At 44.9% G+C, this 20000-nt stretch overlaps 1 protein-coding gene and 1 long non-coding RNA gene across 2 annotated transcripts; one reads left to right on the top strand and one right to left on the bottom strand.

Annotated features, from left to right (window-relative positions):
• Positions 1 to 10864: 10864 nt before the first annotated feature.
• LOC148123781 (uncharacterized) lies at positions 10865 to 16275 on the top strand. The gene is made up of 3 exons (XM_087918800.1): positions 10865 to 13850; positions 14894 to 15160; positions 16094 to 16275. Exons 1-3 carry the CDS (start codon positions 10865 to 10867, stop codon positions 16258 to 16260), a joined length of 3420 nt encoding a protein of 1139 aa, XP_087774926.1. The 3' UTR covers positions 16261 to 16275.
• Positions 16276 to 17183: 908 nt separating this feature from the next.
• On the bottom strand, positions 17184 to 19331 carry LOC148123780 (uncharacterized). The gene is made up of 3 exons (XR_015740530.1): positions 18954 to 19331; positions 17766 to 17904; positions 17184 to 17335 (listed from the first exon to the last, which is right to left on the bottom strand). It is a non-coding gene; the product is annotated as an uncharacterized LOC148123780 (long non-coding RNA).
• Positions 19332 to 20000: the final 669 nt, after the last annotated feature.

The raw sequence follows: 20000 nt of genomic DNA, 5'->3' as shown, positions 1-20000 counted from the left end.
TCCGAGGGCCCTTCCCACCCTATGATTCTGCAATTCTGTAAGGGTCTCCTGCTTGAGCAGGGGGTTGGACTAGATGACCTCCGAGGCCCCTTCCACCCTATGATTCTGCAATTCTGCAAGGGTCTCCTGTTTGAGCAGGGGTTGGACTAGATGACCTCCGAGGGCCCTTCCACTGTATGATTCTGCAATTCTGTAAGGGTCTCCTGCTTGAGCAGGGAGTTGGACTAGATGACCTCCAAGGTCCCTCCCAGCTGTTTGATTCTGTAAGGGTCTCCTGCTTGAGCAGGGGGTTGGACTAGATGACCTCCGAGGACCCTTCCCACCCTATGATTCTGCAATTCTGCAAGGGTCTCCTGTTTGAGCAGGGGTTGGACTAGATGACCCCTGAGGCCCCTTCCACTGTATGATTCTGCAATTCTGCAAGGGTCTCCTGTTTGAGCAGGGGTTGGACTAGATGACCTCCGAGGTCCCTCCCAGCTGTTTGATTCTGTAAGAGCCTCCTACTTGAGCAGAGGGTTGGACTAGATGACCTCCAAAGTCCCTCCCAGCTGTTTGATTCTGTAAGGGTCTCTTGTTTGAGAAGGGGGTTGGACTAGATGACCTCCGAGGGCCCTTCCCACCCTATGATTCTGCAATTCTGCAAGGGTCTCCTGTTTGAGCAGGGGGTTGGACTAGATGACCTCTGAGTACCCTTCCACCCTATGGTTCTGCAATTCTGTAAGGGTCTCCTGCTTGAGCAGGGGGTTGGACTAGATGACCTCCGAGGGCCCTTCCCACCCTATGATTCTGCAATTCTGCAAGGGTCTCCTGTTTGAGCAGGGGGTTGGACTAGATGACCTCCGAGGGCCCTTCCCACCCTATGATTCTGCAATTCTGTAAGGGCCTCCTACTTGAGCAGGGGGTTGGACTAGATGACCTCCAAGGTCCCTCCCAGCTGTTTGATTCTGCAATTGTGTAAGGGTCTCCTGCTTGAGCAGGGGGTTGGACTAGATGACCTCTTGAGATCCCTTCCAACTCTGCCACACTGTAACGGTTAGTAGGACACTACCTCACCTCTGATCTTGGAAACTCAGCTTAATGGTCAGAAAGGGGCGCTGTCTCTTTAAGAACTGAAAGCAGAGAGCTTTAGAGCCCCACCCTCTTTCTCCTCCACCCTTCTCCCCTCTTCCTAAATTAAAAAAGTAAAATAAAGTGGAGAAGGTGCTGCAAGGCTCGGCCTGAGAGTTCCTGAAGAGATTCTGGTCTGAAGGAAGCCCTTCCACTAGTTAACTGACTGAGAATCGTGGTTAGAATGGGGGCTATTCTCAGCCTCTTTAAGAGAAGAGAAGGTAACTGGAGCCCCCTGGGGCAAGGTTATTTGGGGACAGGGGATGCCTGCTGAGGAGCAAGGGGAGTTTTTGGGGCGGGGGTGTCCAGACAAGTAAGGTTGGGTTGGGTAAAGCAGGGTTGTGTTGCGTTGGGTTGGGTTGGGTTGGAAGCTCATGGAAGAGTCCTGACTGTGTTTGTGTAAATGCACAATGGGTGTGAGACACACACTAGCCATCTTTTCTTTTCCTATCAGCAAACTGGAACAGGAACAGAGGGGAAATTAAGTTAATAATCAAAGTTGGTTTATTTTCAAGTTGCAGCTTCTTGCACAATTTTAATTCTGGGAGTGTAAATGATGGCTTGTTGCAAAGACACCTATAACAACCCACACCTGTATGTGTTTGTGGGGGGGGGGAGTGGAACTCAATTCCCAGAATTCTTTGCACTAAGGAGTTGAAGGGTGTCTGATCTGAGGGAAAGCTGGCTGTGACCAAACCTGTCTGATGGTGGCTTAGTAAATCACGATTTGTTAACTGTTGTGCGAACAATTGGGTGGTTGTTGTGGAGGAAAACAGAATAAAGGAATATTATACCTATGCCTGCTTCCTTGAATGACTTATCAAAGTAATCATGATTAGAAAAATCTAATAATCACTTTCATAACCATAAACCATAACTTGAGAAACCAAGTAAGTTTGAGAAACCAAGTTAGGATAACCGGCAGAGATTTAAGGCAGAGAAGCTGCCGGCCGTGAAGCCATTTAGGGGTTTGGTGAAGGAAGGCTCAGTTTGTTTGTTTGTTTATAAAAAATTTTTTGTTGTTTTTTAACATACAAACACAACAACAAAACATAAAAGCATCAGCTCCCCCATATTTTTATACAAACAGTAAGTCGGTTGGTCCATCAGTTTTGTGCATTCATCTCATAGTCACAATTACAATTACCTTATATAATACTCTTATCAATACAAATTTATGAATCATAGTATCGCTATTAAAAAAAAAAGAAATTTGACTAAACTTTTATTCGATCATGCCTTTATGAGATAACTATATTTTAAATACTTTATTCTAAAACAAATCTTATAATCATACCAATTCTATCCTAAATAGAAAAGAAAAAAAAAAGAAACAGAAAAACTATTATATAAATATAATATCAAACACCAATAAAAAGAAAAGGAAAATAAAATCAATATTATTCCTTATTGTCTAACTTTTATATTTTAGTATTTCATCATTCAACCATTGATAGAAAAGATCCCAAACTAAATAAAATTGTTTATCTTCTTGCTCTCTAATTTCAAAAGTCAATCTACTCATCTCAGCACATTCCAAAATTTTCTTTACAACTTCTTCTTGCAATGGAATTTTCTCATTTTTCCAATTTTTTGCAAATACAATCCTAGCAGCAGTCAATACATTTACAATCAAATATTTCAACTCTTTACTATAAGTATCTGGTAGGATTCCCAATAAAAAAAACTCCGGTTTCAAGTCTATATGCTTCTTTGTCATTTTTTCCAGCCACACGTGGATTTTAGTCCAATATTTTCTAGCATCCTCACAAGTCCACCACATATGGTAGTATGAACCAGGTTTCTGATGACACTTCCAGCATTTTTCGGATTTGTTCTTGAACATTCTTGCTATCCTTGTCGGGGGAAAATGCCACCTGTAAAACATCTTATACAAGTTTTCTTTATAGGCTGTAGACATTGTCATTTTATAATTTTGCAACCATAATTTCTGCCATTTCTCTAAATCAATCCCATATCCAAAATTCCTCCCCCACGCAATCATAGTTTCTTTAACTTGTTCTTCCTCAAGCTTAATTTGCAATAAATAACCATACAGTTTTTTAATCACCTTTTCATCAGTACCCATCAAAATCTTGTCTAAGTCAGTTTGCTTATCATAAAATCCCTCTGCTTTGGAATCCTCATAATACTTTGAATGTATTTGCAGATATGAAAACCAATTCATCTGTATACCTTGTTCTTCCAGTTTTTGCATCGATTTAAGTTCACCCTTTTCATCTAATAATTCCCCATAGCTAACTGTTTGTTCCTTTTTATAAATTATAGGATAGGAGAACGCTTCTATCGTCGATAACCATACTGGAATTTTCAAATAACACTGTTTTTTTATCTTCTCCCAATTTAACCACAGAGACTCCCGTATATAATGTCTTCTAAAATACCCCTGTGTTTTGGTTCCCTTGTACCATAAAAAAGCATGCCAGCCCAACAGCAAATCATGACCTTCTAATGTCAACAATCTGGTTTTCCTTAATGTTATCCATTCTTTAACCCACGTCAAATTTGCAGCTTGGTAGTACAACTCCCAATTAGGCAGACCAAACCCTCCTCTAAATCTAGCATCCTGTAAAAGCTTTAACTTTATTCTTGCTTTCTTGCCTTGCCATATATACTTCAAAACAATTTTATTTAAATCCTCAAAATATTCTTTTCCAAGCCTAATTGGTATTGTTTGAAACAAAAATAAGATTCTGGGTAAAATGTTCATCTTAATTGTTGAAATCCTTCCTATTAATGACAGTTGTAAGTTTTCCCATTTTTTCAAATCTTGGGCTATCTGTTGTTTAAGTTTAATATAATTGTTCTCCTTCAATGTACTACATCTTGACGTCAGGTATATCCCCAGATACTTAACCTTGTTTGTAACTTGAATTTTTAACAGTTCTGCCAGCTCTTCTCTTTGTTTCAGCAACATATTCTTTGACAAAATCTTTGTTTTATCTTTGTTTATTTTCAGACCAGCCACCTCCCCATAGGCCTCTATCTTTTCCAACAGCTTCGAGGCTGTTTCTATAGGATCTTCCAAAATGAAGACTAGGTCATCTGCAAAAGCTTGTAGTTTGAATTCCTCCTTTTTGATTTTCATTCCTTTTATAGTTTTGTCTTCTCTGATATTTCTGTTCAACACTTCCAAAGTCAATACAAATAACAAAGGCGAAAGAGGACAACCTTGTCTTGTACCTTTTCTTATATTAATAGAATCTGTAAGTTCTCCCTCCATCATTACCTTAGCTGTTTGTTCATTATAAATTGCTTCTATTGCTTGAATAAATCTTCTAGCAAAGCCCATCTGTTCCATTAAGAGTACCATAAACCTCCAATTTACATTATCAAATGCCTTTTGAGCATCTAAAAATATCACAGCCATTTGCTTTTCAGGGTGCGCCTCATAATATTCCAAGGTGTCCAAAATTACTCTCATATTATCTCTAATTTGTCGTTTTGGCAGGAACCCATTTTGATCTGGGTGAATAAAGTTATTCAAATACTTTTTAAGTCTTTCTGCTAATATTGAAGCAAAAATTTTATAGTCTGCATTTAATAAGGAAATCGGTCTATAATTCTTGATTTGAAGTAGGTCCGCCTCCTCTTTTGGAATAAGTGTAATATAAGCCTCTGACCATGTTTTAGGAATTATCTTTTTTACCATCACTTCATTCATAACTTCTAACAGTGGAATACAAAATAATTCTTGAAAAGTTTTATAAAATTCTACAGGAAATCCATCTGGACCTGGTGCCTTTCCATTATTTTGTTTCTTAAGTGCTTGGCTTAACTCCATCATTGTTATATTGCTTTCTAACATTTCTTCAATCTCTTTAGATATCTTAGGTAGATTTACATTCTGCAAGTATTGTTTAACTTTCTCCTCATCAATATCTTCTTTCTTATACAAATGTTTATAAAAATCATAAATAATTTCTTTTTTCTCTTTGCTGCCGTGACAAGTTTTACCTTGGTCGTCTATTAACTGCAGTATTTTCCTCAGTTTTGTGGGCTGGACAACACCCACCCTTCCCTGCCCGGCTGAGGATGATGGGACTTGTAGTACTACACGTGTCTTTTTAGTCATTTGCTGTCTGATTGAACCCTTGTGCTACTAACCTGGCTTTATGGGTAACAGTTCCATCCACACCTGTCTTAATTATAAACCCATTTACATCCTAGGGCATGTTTACCTGGTGGTAACTTAACGTTTTCATATACCTCCAACTTTTTTTAATGATTCCAGTTCCTTATCCATTGCTTCCTGCCAAGCAGCCTGATCCTTAGCAGGATACCGTTTCAGTTCATTATAATTGCTTGGATCCGTATTCACTTGGCATACAGCACTAGCCTGATATCTATCAGGTGGTCATGTTACTCAGGTTGAACGTCTAAGTAATACAGGGCTTACTGGTGGACTCACCTGTCCCACCTGTGCCTGTTCTCCTACTTCCTCCTGTTCTTCCTCTTTAATGGCTATTTGTGTTTTACTTATTTTATCTTTAGGGACGATTTGGGTGTCAATAATGATATCATTGCTGGATTCCTGTTCCAATTTATCCCACCCAACGTGCTCGAGAAATTTTGCACTAGCACTACAATAAACGCGAGCTGTGCCTTGATCCCAAAATCTAAATGATCTATGGCCTCATAACCCACAAAAAATAACTTCCTAGCTCTATGTTGCCCTTTCAGTCTTACTTGTGAGGGAATGTGCACCCATGTTGGAGCTCCAAATGTGTGTAGGTAACTTAAATTTAGCTTTCTGCCATGCCAATGAGTGAATGGTAATTCTCCAGTTGTTGTATTTACTACATTGTTTAAAGCCCTTACTGATAATAAATTAAGTTTCAGTTTAGGTATATATAACAGTTAAATGTTCATTTATACAAGAACAATATGCAGTACCTTCACCTGATGCCATCATCTTCCATCCATTTGCCAATGATACATGTTGTTTACTCGTGGACATCTTTACAAACTTTTCTCTATCTTTAGTAATGCATTGCGATGCTCCACTTTCAACAACCCACAAATTATGGTTTACAGTTGAATTGCTAGCCATAGCTAAACTAACATTCTTTTTGGCCTTCTGGTGTTTGCCAATATTCTGTTGTTTTCCTTTCTTACAGAATCTAGCTATATGTCCCCTAGCCCTACAAGAAAAACATTTCCTAACAGTATAGGCACTTGAAGACAAATTCTCTTCTTGTGGTTGTTTCTTCCTCAGTTGGTCCCTATCCAGCCGTTGTCTTGCCTCTTCTAACAATCTTCCAGTTATGTCAGTCAATGTCGGTTTATCTCTGGGCAGGACTTCCAGTGAAGATAGGTAATCATCATAACTTTCATCTGATGAGGAAAGAATGGTGTAAACTTGATGCAGATCTGAAAATATCAGTTCTTTTTCATGAAGCTCTTGAAAAGTTCTTTTCATGAAGTTTAAATGAGCTAACATATCTCCACCTTTCAGAAGACGTGCTCTAAACAGTTTACGTGTAAGATGTATGTGTGCACCTACACTGTCACGAACATAAATCCTCTTCAAATTCTCCCAACACCTAGCAGCAGACTCTTCTCCATGAATATGGACTAGCTGCTTGTCACTCAGTGTTAGTCCAATTATACAAAGAGCTCGTTTGTTGTTCTGTTCAAAGTCAGCAAGCTTCTTGGCATCGTCCTCATTTTCTGGATCCCAAGCATTTACATGCGGGGGATGTTGAACTACATTCCATAAACCTTCTCTACACAGAAGTAGACTGCCCTTCATAGACCAGGAAGCATAGTTTGTTCCATCCAACCGGGTTATCAGTGATAGACTTGTTGAAGTGTCTTGTGCCATCTTTACTAGGATAGTAACCCACAATTAATCAGTAAACAGCTGTCTGTATACAGTACTGTGTATTCACACCAACTCTCAGTTATCTGAGCCTGGTATGGTCTGGGCCCATAACCAGGGTTGAGGTAATTCCCCGTTAGGAGAATGAGCGCATACAGGGAGATGTATTTGAGAGTACTGTTTGATTAATACACACACAGCACACAGATACTCTGTACAGTAAATATTGGTTTTTACTTTCCATAAAGGTTTAAGCAAAGTTCAAAAATAAGCCGTCCAAAGTCATTAATGGTTAAATCAGTCAGTTTTTAGTCCAGGGATAATCCAATAACAAAGTCCAGTGTCAAAAACAGTTCAGTATCAGACTTACATCAAATCCAGGAATACCACTCAATTAGAAGGAACGGCAAAACTCTCCAACAGAAGGAAACAGAGACTCACTCATACACACTCTCTTTTGAGACTAAAACTAAACAACCCAGGTTTCTGGATCCATCGTATGGCCATTTCAGAAAACACAGCAATTATAGTTTTGCATGTTTTTAAGGAGACAGTATTAAAATGTCTATCCTGGTTTATATATTTCCAACCCAAATATCTGTTAGGTGACTTATATTCCTAACACATCCCTCGATATTTCTATCATCTATATTCCTAACACATCCCTCGATATTTCTATCATCTATATTCCTAACACATCCCTCGTTATTTCTATCATCTATCCAGCTCTATCATCCCTTTTTCTTCCCTTCATTCTCTTTCCCTTTCTTTAACTTCCTTCCATCCATCCATTCATTTCTCTGTATTTCTATAATCTATCCATTCATCTCTATCATCCATTTTCCATTTATCGTTCTTTCCTTCCCTTTTCCTTCCTTCCTTCCTATCCCGGGGTGGGCGGGACCCAGACCACAAATGTTCTCCTTGCATCCATTGTGTTAAGTGGAAGCTCCTCTGACCACAACTCAAATCTGCAGTATTACATTAAATAGGTTGGACAAGATGATGGAGTTGGAGTCCATCCCTCTTAAAGCATTTGGGATTTGGGGTTTCTTTCTTCCTCTTTCTTTCTCTTTTCCTGTTTCATTCTCTTTCTGTCTGTTCCCCTTCTTTCTCTCTTTGTAATTTCTTTCATCTGCTTCTTTCTCGTTTTTGTCTCATACTCTTTTTGTCTCCCTGTCCTGTCTCTCTCTTTGTTGTTCTCTATCTGTCTCCCTCTTTCTCTTTCTGTTCGTTTGTTTTCTCTCTCTCTCTCTCTCTCTTTCTGGGCATGATCCATTGCTGTTTACAAATACTGAGCCAAAGAATGTGTTAAAGAGGTTGGCTTTAATGGTGTCGTCGTCACAGTCTTTACTGTTAAGGTAATTCCCTGTTAGGAGAATGAACGCATACAGGGAGACGTAGTGAGAGTAGTGTTGAATAACACACACACAGCACACACATACACTGTACAGTAAATATAGGTTTTTACTTCCAATAAACGTTTAAGTACAGTCCAAGATAAGCAGTCCAAGTTCTTGACAGGTAAAGCAATCAATGTTCAGTTCAGGGATAATCCAAATATCAAATCCAGTGTCAAAAACAGTTCAGTAACAGACTTACATCAAATCCAAGAATAGCAGTCAATACAGAAAAGGCAACACTCTCCAGAAAACAGCAGAACAGGGACAGATACTCACTGAAACTAAACAACCCAGGTTTCTGGCTCCATCTTATGGCCATTTGCGGAACCACGCCCAATTACAGTTTTAGCATTTTCTTAAAGATACCGTATTAAAATTTCTATTCTAGTTTATATATTTCCAACCCAAATAACTGTTAGGTGACTTATATTCCTAACATTCTCCTCTTTTGGGTAGGATAATATATACAACCATACGTTCTAAGCATAATCCCCACAGCAAGCCCTATGCTTTATGGAGCCTTGGGCCTTTGTAAAATGATCTGCTATATAGTTTTCTGACATACAATATTCTAGCTCAATCATCTTACTTTGCACACATTGTCTCACATTTAAATATCTTAAGTCTCTGTGTTTTGTTCTTGTCTTAACAGCAATATTTGAAGCCATCTGTGTTGCTGATTTGTTATCTTCATAAACAACAATAGAATCTGTTACATCAATTCCCATGTCAATCAATAATTGCTTTTAACAAACTAAATCTGTACATAATAAAGCTAACGTGAGAATACAGCCTCCATTGTTGACAAACTTAGATGTTTCTAATAGATCTCCATCCAATCAATACCTTTCCCAATAATATTACATTACCCGATGTAGATTTTTGTGTATTTATGTCTGCAGCAAAATTTGAATCAGCATATGCAGTTAAACTCAGTTCCTCTTTAGGCTCCAAATACAATGCATAATACATTTTTTCTTTCAGATATCTTAACACACGTTTAGCAGCTTGCCAGTGCCTTTCAGTCGTCTCAACATTAAATCTCGCTAATTGATTAATAATGTATGCTATATCTGGCCTTGACCAATTACTGAGATAAGATAAACTACCAATCAAGGATTGATAAATGTTCTTATCAAAAATAGGACTTTGAACATCATTGTGGCCAGACTCCTGGCTCATTGATGTTTTAGCTGGCTTACAAAGCTCCATTATAAAACTTTTAAGTAATTGGTTAATTTTATCTGCCTGCGAGATTTTGTATCCTCCCCTAATTTTATCTATCTTTAAACCAAGATATTAATTTCTCCTGTTTTATCTTAAATTTCTTCTCTAACAGTGAAATTATTTTAGTAGCTTCTTGTTCAGTTTTGGTGATTAATGCTATGTCATCGATGAACAATAGCAACAATGACACTACCCCATTACTTTCCTTTTTAAACAAACAGGGATCAGCCGTGCCAGCTACAAAGCCTATCTTAGTTAATTACTTAATTATATACTGGTTCCACTCATATCCTGATTGCTGTAAGCCATAAAGACTCTTTTTCAAGCTCCAGCAATCAGTTGTATTATCATTTTTTATACCTAAAGGTTTCCTTAAATATATAGTGTGTTGCAACAGTGCATGCAGATGCCGTCTCTACACCGAAATGATTTTAATGTATTTCTTCTTAGCTGCCCACACTAATGTTGCTCGTAATGTAGAATCCTTCAGATTAGGTGCAAACACCTCATCATAGTCGTTTGCTGTCTGATTGAACCCTTGTGCTACTAACCTGGCTTTATGGGTCACAGTTCCATCCACACCTGTCTTAAGCTTATAAACCCATTTACATCCAGTGGATACTTTTCTACGAAGTAAGCACATATTCCGTCCGGTCCAATAGATAGAAATAATTTTAGATTGCGTAGTGCTTTCTCAACATTGTCTTCTGTAAAATGGATATTTATTAGATCATTGTAGTTATCCATGGTTCGACTAGGAAATACTGGACATGATCCATTGCTATTTACAAATATTGAGCCAAAGAATGTGTTAAAGAAGTTGGCTTTAATGGGGTCGTCGTTGCAATCTTTGCCATTAGGTCCTTTCAGCGGTGGGATGGACTTTGAGTCTTTTAGTTTGTTGTTTACAAAATTGTAGAAAGCATGAGTGGAATTGTTGCATAGACGGTTTTCCTCTTGTTTAATGAGATAATTGGAGCATTCAGTCTTTATCTGGTGGCATAAATTTTTGTATTGGCTTTTGAAGTTGGCAACGTGACCAGATTTGTTTTTCCACCAGTGATTTCTTTTTAGATTGAAGCTTCCTTATTGTTGTGGGTAATTTGAGTTTTTTTTTTTTGGTCTGGGAGTTGTTGGCACATATAGTTTGATGACACTTTTGACTTTGTGTTTCTATCTCCTCTCTCTCTCCTCGCACTGTTTGTGTGTGTGTCTCTGTCTCTTCTCTCTGTGTGTCTGTCTGTCCGTCATCTGTCTGTCTGTCTCTGACTCTTCCAACCTTATGAACTTCTGGAGAACAGCCCCTGCCGTCCCCAAGCCTGGCATCTCGGAGACCGCCTCCAGCGAAGAGTCGAGCGACGCAGGCGACGAAGGCCTGGAGGTGGAATTCCAGGGCGGGCCTCCTCCAGTTGCCAAAGACTTCAATAAACTCCACGCCTTTGCCTCCGTGTCCCCGCCGGGACTCCTGAAGCTCCAAGAGCCAGTGGTGACAGGAGTGTCCCCTCTCTCTCAAGATGAGCCAATGGCCGATGTGCCTTCTCTGTCTCCCACAGTGGCCAAAGACCTCCCTGCGGTGCTGGCTAAGTCCCCGCTGTATTTCACCAAGTACCCGGGTAGCTTCGATGCCAAGCTTTACTTTACAGCTCCATCCACCCCGATCTGGACTCTGTTCCCCCCTCTCAGGCGGACCCCGTTCTCAAAAGACGGCCTGAGCGAGGAGCCAAATGAGATAGACAGCGAAGGCCTCGGCTCTCCACCCACCTCGCCCTCGGGCTCCTACATTACGGCCGAGGGTGGCAGTTGGACTTCTAGGAGCACCGTCAACATGTCATCGTCCTGCTCACCGAATCTCTTAGCCGAGGCAGAAGTGCTGGAAGCCCCAACAGCAGCTGAGGAAGCTTTGGTTGAGTTAGACCTTCCAGAAGGGGAACCAAAACTTGCCGGGGTGACCTGCCCCACTTTTGGAGATTTCCCGGGGATGTCCTACAACACTTTTCCATTGTCGTATCCTGCGGAGGAATGCAGGCGTGGTGAGGAAGAGGAGCGGAGTCCTTCAGAGGAAAGCTGGGGCTACGGAACGATGCCCTTGGAACTTCTCCCATGGGAAGTGGAGCAGGCCCGTCCCTCCTGGCCCCCCAACTTTGACAAGTCTGAGGAGGACACTGACCTCAGCGCCAGCCCTTTGGCAGGGCAAAAGCTTTTGTTGCCTTCGGACAACGCAGAAGTCGGAAGTTTTGTGAAAAGGGGGTCGGAAGCCTGCCCCTTTGCTCGTCCCCTTACCCCTGTCTCTGGGGCTCCTTCTCAGCTTCAGGATGTGTTTGGAGTGGCTCACGATGAAGCGGGTGAACCTGGCAGTCTTCAAAGCCAGCTACCTACGTCCTCTCAAGAGGATGACGTGAAGACCATCGAGAGTGATCAAACGATACCGGCTCTGCTCCTCCCCTTCCGTGGTAGCCTCCTTTTTGAGACAGAGTCCATGGAGATCACACACTTCCCACTGGGAGAAGCGGCAGAGAATGATCTAAGTGAGAAACACCCCGAAATTCAGGAGAAGACTTTTGCTGAAGCCCTTCTCCAGGGGCTCCCTCCTATTTTGGAAACTGGACACCCTCTGCCAAAGGAAGAAGAGGCAGATGGCACCCAGCTGTCTCCGAGCACATGGAAGGAGTCCGCATCTTACTCGTATCTGGAATCCAGCTTCGTGACGACCTCCAAGGAGATCTCCAGTAAAACCATGCTCTTAGCTCCCTCTCCAGATTCTGCAAGAGAAGAATTTGTGACCCTGGATCAGACCCGGGGTAGCCAACAGGCAGTGGTGGAGGCGAGTCCCCATCCACCAAGCCTTGAGGCAGTCACTGCGGAGTTGGAGCATCTGATGGTGGAGAACATTGAGCCAGAAGGCTTGGAGGCTCCACCAAATTGTTATCCAGAAGAGGGACCTCCCCAGCAGAGCACAGCGATTTGTCAGCATTATAGCGTCCTTGCCCGCACATCTTTGACTATCCCATGGCCGGCTGTGAAGCAAAGAGATGGGCCTCCTGGACTTAGGACATCCCGACGGATCTTCTTAGCTTCCGAAGATGAGATCTATGTGCACGCTCTTCCCGAAACTCAGGACAGTCTTTCCAGGAGACATGTAGAGATGGAGCAGGCAGAGAGTCCAGAACGTTTGGGAAGCGTCGATGAGGATGCGAGCACGGCCAATCCTGAAGCTTCCAGTCCAGAGAGCTTGGCAACCATCCCTAGCGAGCTCGAACCATCTGGTGCCTTGTTTCACTGTGATCAGGACCACGACAATGGAGCCATGGTGTCTGCAAGGGTTCTTGAAGACCAACAAGAGGTCACCAGTATGCTGTTGCAAGGGTCTTTTGGAAACCTGGAGGACCAAGGAGTTGAGGCTGCCCATCTCATCAGTAACCTCCTGGTAGCAGAAGCCCAGAGTCTTCTTGGTAGCCTGAAGGAGAGCGTCTTGGAGAAACATGGAGAAGGAGTAGTAGAACCAAAACATTCTGAAGAACTTGAAGCCCCAAGGAGCCTTGGAGAGGAAGCTGCAGATCTTCAACAAAGCCCCAGGCAGCCTTGCAAGGAAGCCAAAGTTGAAGACCAAGAAGAGATGGTGGAGGAGGGTGGAACAGCAGAAGTCTTTCCCATATCTCAAGGCACTGAGGTGGAAGACGCTCAACTCCAAGGTTCTGCACCAAATGAAAACACTCTGCTTGGCAGGGAAGACGTCGCCTCTGCCCCTGGGAAAAACGAGCCTGAAGTCATGGATGGAAGCCCACCTCAAAGTCCTCGCGAAGATCTCCCAGGGCTAAAAGCCAAGAGGATAGCCAATGAGAAGGCCGTGGAAAAAGTTCAGGAGGTTGTGGAACTGGAGGAGGCAGAGACTGAGACGAGCCATCCGAAGATGGAGAATCTTCTCCCCGAAAGTACGGGATGCCACTCTTCAGAAGATGCCTTCCCGCCTCCCATTCCTCGGGTTTCCCGTTCCACTGGAACATTGTTGCAAGAGACTTGGCCCTCACAACGACCATCGTCCCCTGCCCCGGAGGAGGTTCTGGTTGCCCTGCCTCCGGCCCCGAGATCTCAGTTCCCAGAAGTGCCTCCTGTTTCATCCTTGATTCTACCACCTTCACCTCCCTCTGAGGGGCCCATCCAAGGCCCATCAGCTACCTCTCGACTCGTTCCTTCGACCGCAGGTCCTTGTGTGGAACACACACCTCCCAAAGAGACTCTCCTGGAGGCTACCCACAAACCTCCAGCGGAAGGTAAGACCTCCCATTTTCTACCCCTGCGGTCATAGGAAAGAAATTGGCCCCGATTTGCAATGGTTGCAACGTCCTGTGGGTGCTGCGATCCCCTTTTGCGACCTTCTGACAAGGCGGAAGCCACATTCGCTTAATGACTGGGTTACTGCCCAAACAACTGCCTCAGTTCACCTGACAGAGAGCAGCAGGGAAGGTCGTAAAATGGGGCCAAGCTCACTTAACAACAGTCTCACATAGCCATGGAAATGTTGGGTGCGATTGTGGTTGTAAATCAAGGACCAGCTGTAACACTGAGGAGAAATGTTAGATCTGTGTACATCAAAGGTTTATAGGGAGTCCACAAAGTATGACCACCCACTTAAGGACCATTCAAAATGACAAACCTATTGTCTGTGTGGTCACACGGCCCCATTTTGGACAAAATCAGCAGCTGTTCTGGTTTTATGGTTGTTTGCAGCTTTCCGCGGTAACTAAACCCAGATTGACAATGTTTTTGCTGAAAATGGACGTTTGCAGTCAAGCCGGCCTCATAGCAAAGAGTGGGTTCGCTTAACGAACTGCAGGGTTTGCTTAATTACGACAGCTGTGTCTTAAAGACTGCAGCAGTGAGTAAAACAGCTGATGCGCAGTGTGAATCAGCCGGGACGGAAATGTAGGACAGACTAGGGCAGGGGCAGGTGGAATCGCTGGCACAACAGGTTTGCACGATAAAAGCTTGTCCATTTTCTTTTTTAAAAAGGAACTACCAAGGGGAAACAAAAGCCACACTCCCTCCCTTAACCTTAGATTAAAAGGGGAATCGACCCCACACTCCCTGATATCATCACACTGATGATATCACCTAGTTGGGTCCTGTAACGTCTGCCAGAAAACCACCCAGCTTAAAGCACATCGTGGACACCAACATGTAAGATGATAGGACGGCCTGTCGATGAAGGACAACCAATGGTTGGGGGTTGTCTGTCAACGGCTCCCAAGAAATGCCGACCAATGGGAAAAGGAAAGGTCCGAAGTCCAGACCCTCAACTTCCTCTTTTTTCCAGCTCTCAAGAGTGCCAGGTCTTCAGCTCTCCACCAACTTCCTGGCGGCCAAGATGCCCGAGGGAGGAACCAGTTGCCCGGCCACCAAGATTCCCGCCTCAAATATCTGGGAGCGGTGCGCAAAAAGCGAGCTTCTCGTGGTTCCTTCCGGCCGGAGTCAAGTTCGAGTGAGGAGAGGCCTCTGGAGACACTACATGAGGCGGGCATGATGCTGCTGGAAGAGAAGATGTCCTTGACAGGGAAGAGGGCCCACAACATCAACCACAAAGGTAGGAAGACGTCGGGAGGAGTTGGCCCAACGCGTCTTTCTCTAAGTGTGGGGGTTTCGCTGCAGCTGGTTTGAATGAAGCCCCGTGGTTGGGGAGTTGGCCGTGACATGTCATGTGAGATAGAGGAGGTGTTGGACTAGAAGACCTCCAGGGTCCTGTCCAGCCCTGGCGGGTTCTACCGAGACATCCAGTGGGATGGGTCGGCAGTTGGTCTAGAACAGGGGCCTTCAAACTCGACTGTCAGGATTCCGGTGATCGCCCTTCGTTAAATCATAAGCCTCGAGCCGAGCTTCAAAAAAAAACTTCAAAAGATTTATTAGGAGCAACAAGCCAGCATGAATTGTTGACACTGACTGCTTGAAAACTTGTGGACTTCAACTCCCAGAACTCCTCCTCCAGTTATGTTAGATCAGGAGTTCTGGGAGTTGAAGTCCACAAGTCTTAAACTTTCCAAGTTTGATGGCCCTTGGTGTAGATGAGCTCCCAAGGCTCCTTCCAGCTTTAGGATTCCGTGATCTGTGTTAGGACCTTCAGGGATGTCTAGGAGGATGGGCAAGGGGTTGGACTAGGGACCCTTCCAGCCCAAAGATTCTATGATCTTCGGTGGGTTCTTCAAAGACTTCCAACGGGATGGGTGGGAGGTTAGCCTAGAAGGTCCCTTCCAGCCTGTGATCTTTGGTGTGTCCTTCAATGATGCATACAAGGATGGGTGTGAGGGGGGTGGTTTGGAAGATCTCCAAGGTCCCTCCTAGCCCGAGCATTCTACAACTTAAGAATTGTGGCACCAAAGAGAATAAGTTGGGGGGGAGAGGTCAAAGTTCACTACATCTTACTTAATGATGGCAATGGGGGTCACAATTGCTGTTGTAAGTTGAGGATCGAGCCTTGGGAAAGAAGTGAAGAGAGAAGACACTAAAATATCTTTTTGGGCAGGATCTTCCAATGATTCGGAAAGCAACGAAGGGTCACTCCCGGATTTGGAAGAGCCGAACATTCCAGTACCAGGGACAGCTCATGCGGCGCAGGTGTGGCCCCTTCCCAGACCCCAAATGGCTGGACTTCATCTCCCAGAATTCCCTAGTCAGTCGCACTTGAGGTGACCTGGACTGAGAGAGAGAGGGGCTCAAAGTCACTCAGCTGGCTTTCCTCCCTAAGGCAGGACTAGAACTCACTGTTGCCTGGGGATTGGCCCAAAGTCACCCAGCCGGCTTTCATGCCTAAGGTGGGACTAGAACTCCCCTTCTCCTATTGATTGGCCCAAGGTCAGCCAGCTGGCTTTCCTGCCTCAGGCGGGACCAGAACCCCCAGTTTCCTATTGATTGGGTCCAAGTTGCCCACTCCACTTTCCTAAGCCTAGAACTCCCCGCCGCCCAGTTGAGTGCTATTGAAGGCTGTGCTCGCAAGGTGCCTGAAATTGCCTTCTTTCCATTGATCAATAGATTAAAAGTTGAATTGCTGGATCCTAGAAGGAGTGGAGGGCGGTGGGCACAACAAGACTTGATACACGGAGAGCGGCATGATTCAATTAACCACCATCTTTGACCCCGGGGCCAAAACGACAATTGCAAAGAAAGGGGGGGTTGTGTATGTCTTGGGGGAGGATATACACAAGAGAAAAATAAAATTAAATAAAAGACCTCTTCAAAAAACCCTGATCTCAGTTGTTAATTGAGGCCGGCTAACTGCCTTTCCAGGAAGGTAGATTGAGACAGAGAGAGAGGGATCCGCTTAGTAGTAAGGGAGGAGTAAATGGATTTCTGTGTGTGTGTTTTTGGCAGGCCCAGGTTACAGGTGAAGAGCCCAGGGTACAGTCTCTGGGTACAGGTGAAGAGTCCATCAGCAAGGCCAAGCAAAGCCGGAGCGAGAAGAAAGCTAGAAAGGTAATTTCCTCCCTCCCTCCCTCCCTCCCTCCCTCCCTCCCTTCCTTCCTTCCTTCCTTCCTTCTTCCTTCCTCTCTGTTCCATCTAGTGGGCAAAACCAACAATTAATTTTGGGGGGAGGCACCCAATCCCCACACGGGATGGGGAGAAAGTTACCCAGCAGAAGGAACTTCCGGCTGTCCCCATAGAGGTGTCGCAGGTTGATGCAAAACTCATGGACGGAGGCTCCGTTAGGGTACTCGTGCAGAAGCATGGCGAACTGTTGGATCTCGTGCGAGGAAAGCTTCGTCCGTAACTTAGAATGGAGGAGGCATGTGGTTATGCAAATGAAGAGACAAGCCAACATTGGAAGGAATCCAGGTTTCAAGGAATGGTCCAAGGTAGATGGTCTGTTTTCTCTAAGAGTCAAACTCGCCATTTATGGTTTATGGAAACTAGACCTGGCTTATAAACAGGAAGTTGGCTTGGGGATTCTGGGAGTTGAAGTCTTCCTCTCTTAAAGCATGCTGGCTGGGGGATTCTGGGAGTTGGAATCCTCCCCTATTAAAATAAGCCGAATCGGCTTCTTCAACGGGGTGGGGGGTGTTAGACTAGATGACCTTCAAGGTACCTTCCAACTTGTTTATTCTGTTATTAAGCCTCTCCTGCTCGAGCAGGGGGTCGGACTAGATAACCTCCAAGGTCTCTTCCAACTCTTCGGGGGTGTTTTTCCTGGTTCCACTTACCGTCATCATGTAGTCCTGCAGGAGTTCGGTGGCAGTTGTGCTCAACTCGCTGTCACTGGCTGTTTTGGTGGGGGGCGACGGCTGGGCCGAGAAGGAAGTAGGGGAGTTTCCCCCCATCTCTAAGGATTCTGGGAAAGAGCTGGAAAAACACAGGGGGCGGGGGGGAGGGAAACACACAGACACACACACACAAAGTGATTCCAGGACCTTCCAAAGGGACAGGACGGGCCTTGAAGCCGGCTCCAGCTTCGCGGCTTCAATGATGGCACTAGGTCTCTCTTCGTCGAGGTCCCCTTGTCCAATAGCTGTAGCCCGTTTCAATTCCGCTCGGAAAGGAAAACTTCTTGTTTCGATAATTATAATCAGAATAGAGGCGGTCCTCACGTAGGACCGCCACTGAGCCTGCCCCCACGTTTCCGTCGCTAAGTGAGACATGAGTTTTGCCCTCTTTGCACAGCCTCTCTGACCGCCGTGGCTAAGTGAAGCGCGGGGTTGTTAAAGTCAGTCACCCCCGCCATTAAGTGAATCCATCTCCCCTGTTGAGCTTGGGTGTCAGGAGAGGAATCTGAGGGAGACTGCGACCATCATAAATACGAATCCAAATGCGAAAAACATCTGTTGTAACGGGGAACGGTCGCTAAATGAATCATTGTATAATGAGGACTCCTAAAGCAGCCAGATACGCCAAGCAAATTTCATTGGGGACAGTTCAGGTTGTTCCTGACTTACAACCATTCATTTAGCGATGAGAGTTACAACGGTGCCGGAAAAAAGTTGCTTAGAGCCACTCCTTGCCCTTACGACCATCTCAGCATCCCTGAGCTGATGTGATCAAAATTTGGCTAAATTAGTGACTTTCAGCCAGTCCTCACACTTACTACGCTTCAAGCATCCCCATGGTTAAGCGATCAAAATTTGGCCTTAAAAAACAGCAATGAAAAATGTGAGTTATGACCATTTTTCACTCTTACGACCATCGCGGGGTCCCAGAGGACCCATCCGCCCGACTGGCTGAACAACCCCAGCGATCTGCTTAATAACGGGTGCCCCCGTGAAAGCGCGTCAGCATGGAGCCCAACCTCCCTCCGTTGTCTTGACAATGGAAATCTGCCCCTCCCCCCTGTCGGTCATTATAAGTCAAGGAGGAAGAGGGGAGAAACGGGGCCTGTCGCGATGCGAGGAACTCACAACGTGCTCGCTTCAGTCTCGTACGGATCTTTAACGTCCACTTTGGTTGACGAGTCGTCTGCGGGGGAAGATGGAGGTGGGGGTGGAGAACGGGGGTCAGAAAAGCATACGGAAATAGTTGGGGGGCTTTGGACTCCCCTATGCCCACCCTATAGGATGGTCCTGACACCGACGCGGGGCAGAAGCCCCTCGGGGGCCAGTCCACTCATTGAAGGACGATCCGCCGAGCTCCAGAGACCCCTTGCCTGTCCGACAGGGAAGGAGGGTTAGGAATAGGGGGTCTCCCCCGCCTGTTTCTGAAATTTTGCCCTGCTAGGAGGGAAGGGGTTTTCAAGAGGAAGAGGAGGAAGAGAAGAACAAGGAGGAGGAAGAGGAGGAGAAATAAGAGAACAGGAAGTCAATGAAGAGAAGGACAAAGTGGAGGAGGAGGAGGAGGAGGAGCAAAAGGAAAAGCAGGAGGAGGAGGAGCAAAATAAGGTGGAGGAGTTGTGGAGGAGCACAAGGAGAAGAGAAGAAGGAGGTGGAGAAGGAGGAGCAGAACAAGAAGGAACAGGAGGAGGAGGAGAAAAACAAGATGGAGGAGGAAAAGGAGAAGCAGGAGGAGGAATTCCTACTCCTCCATCATCTACCCGGTTTCCTTGAAAAGTAGACCCAGCCAGAAAATAAGCCCTAGCAGGATTTTTCTGGATGCTCGTAATGTAAGCTCGAAATTGTCTCCTCCTCCTCTCCTTCCTCCTCCTCCTTTTCCTTCTAACCCTGATGACATTCCCTAGTTGGGTCACATCTGCAAGAAAACCCACCCACAGCTCAGAGATACAAATATTCTCTCGGGAGGGTCCATCACCCACCATTTCTCCACCCTTCCAACTATGGCCAGGTTTTGGAGACGATCCCTTGTGAGGAGCCTCGAGGGGCCACCTCGATCTCTTGGATCGGACGTCCCCCTCCCCGTGGAAGCCGACTCGATGACAGAAGACCCTTCTCCCACCCGCAGGAGAGAGAGAGGCCGTCTCCCGACCGCTACTCCATGAATCCAAGGGGGCCTCC

Source organism: Pseudonaja textilis, unplaced genomic scaffold, assembly GCF_049901715.1.
Source record: "Pseudonaja textilis isolate UNSWEBS1 unplaced genomic scaffold, rPseTex1.2 PTEXCTG52, whole genome shotgun sequence".
In the NCBI taxonomy this organism is placed as follows: domain Eukaryota; kingdom Metazoa; phylum Chordata; class Lepidosauria; order Squamata; family Elapidae; genus Pseudonaja; species Pseudonaja textilis.
The sequence above is the reverse complement of the archived record's forward strand: the minus strand, read 5'-3'. Positions and strand labels throughout refer to the sequence as shown.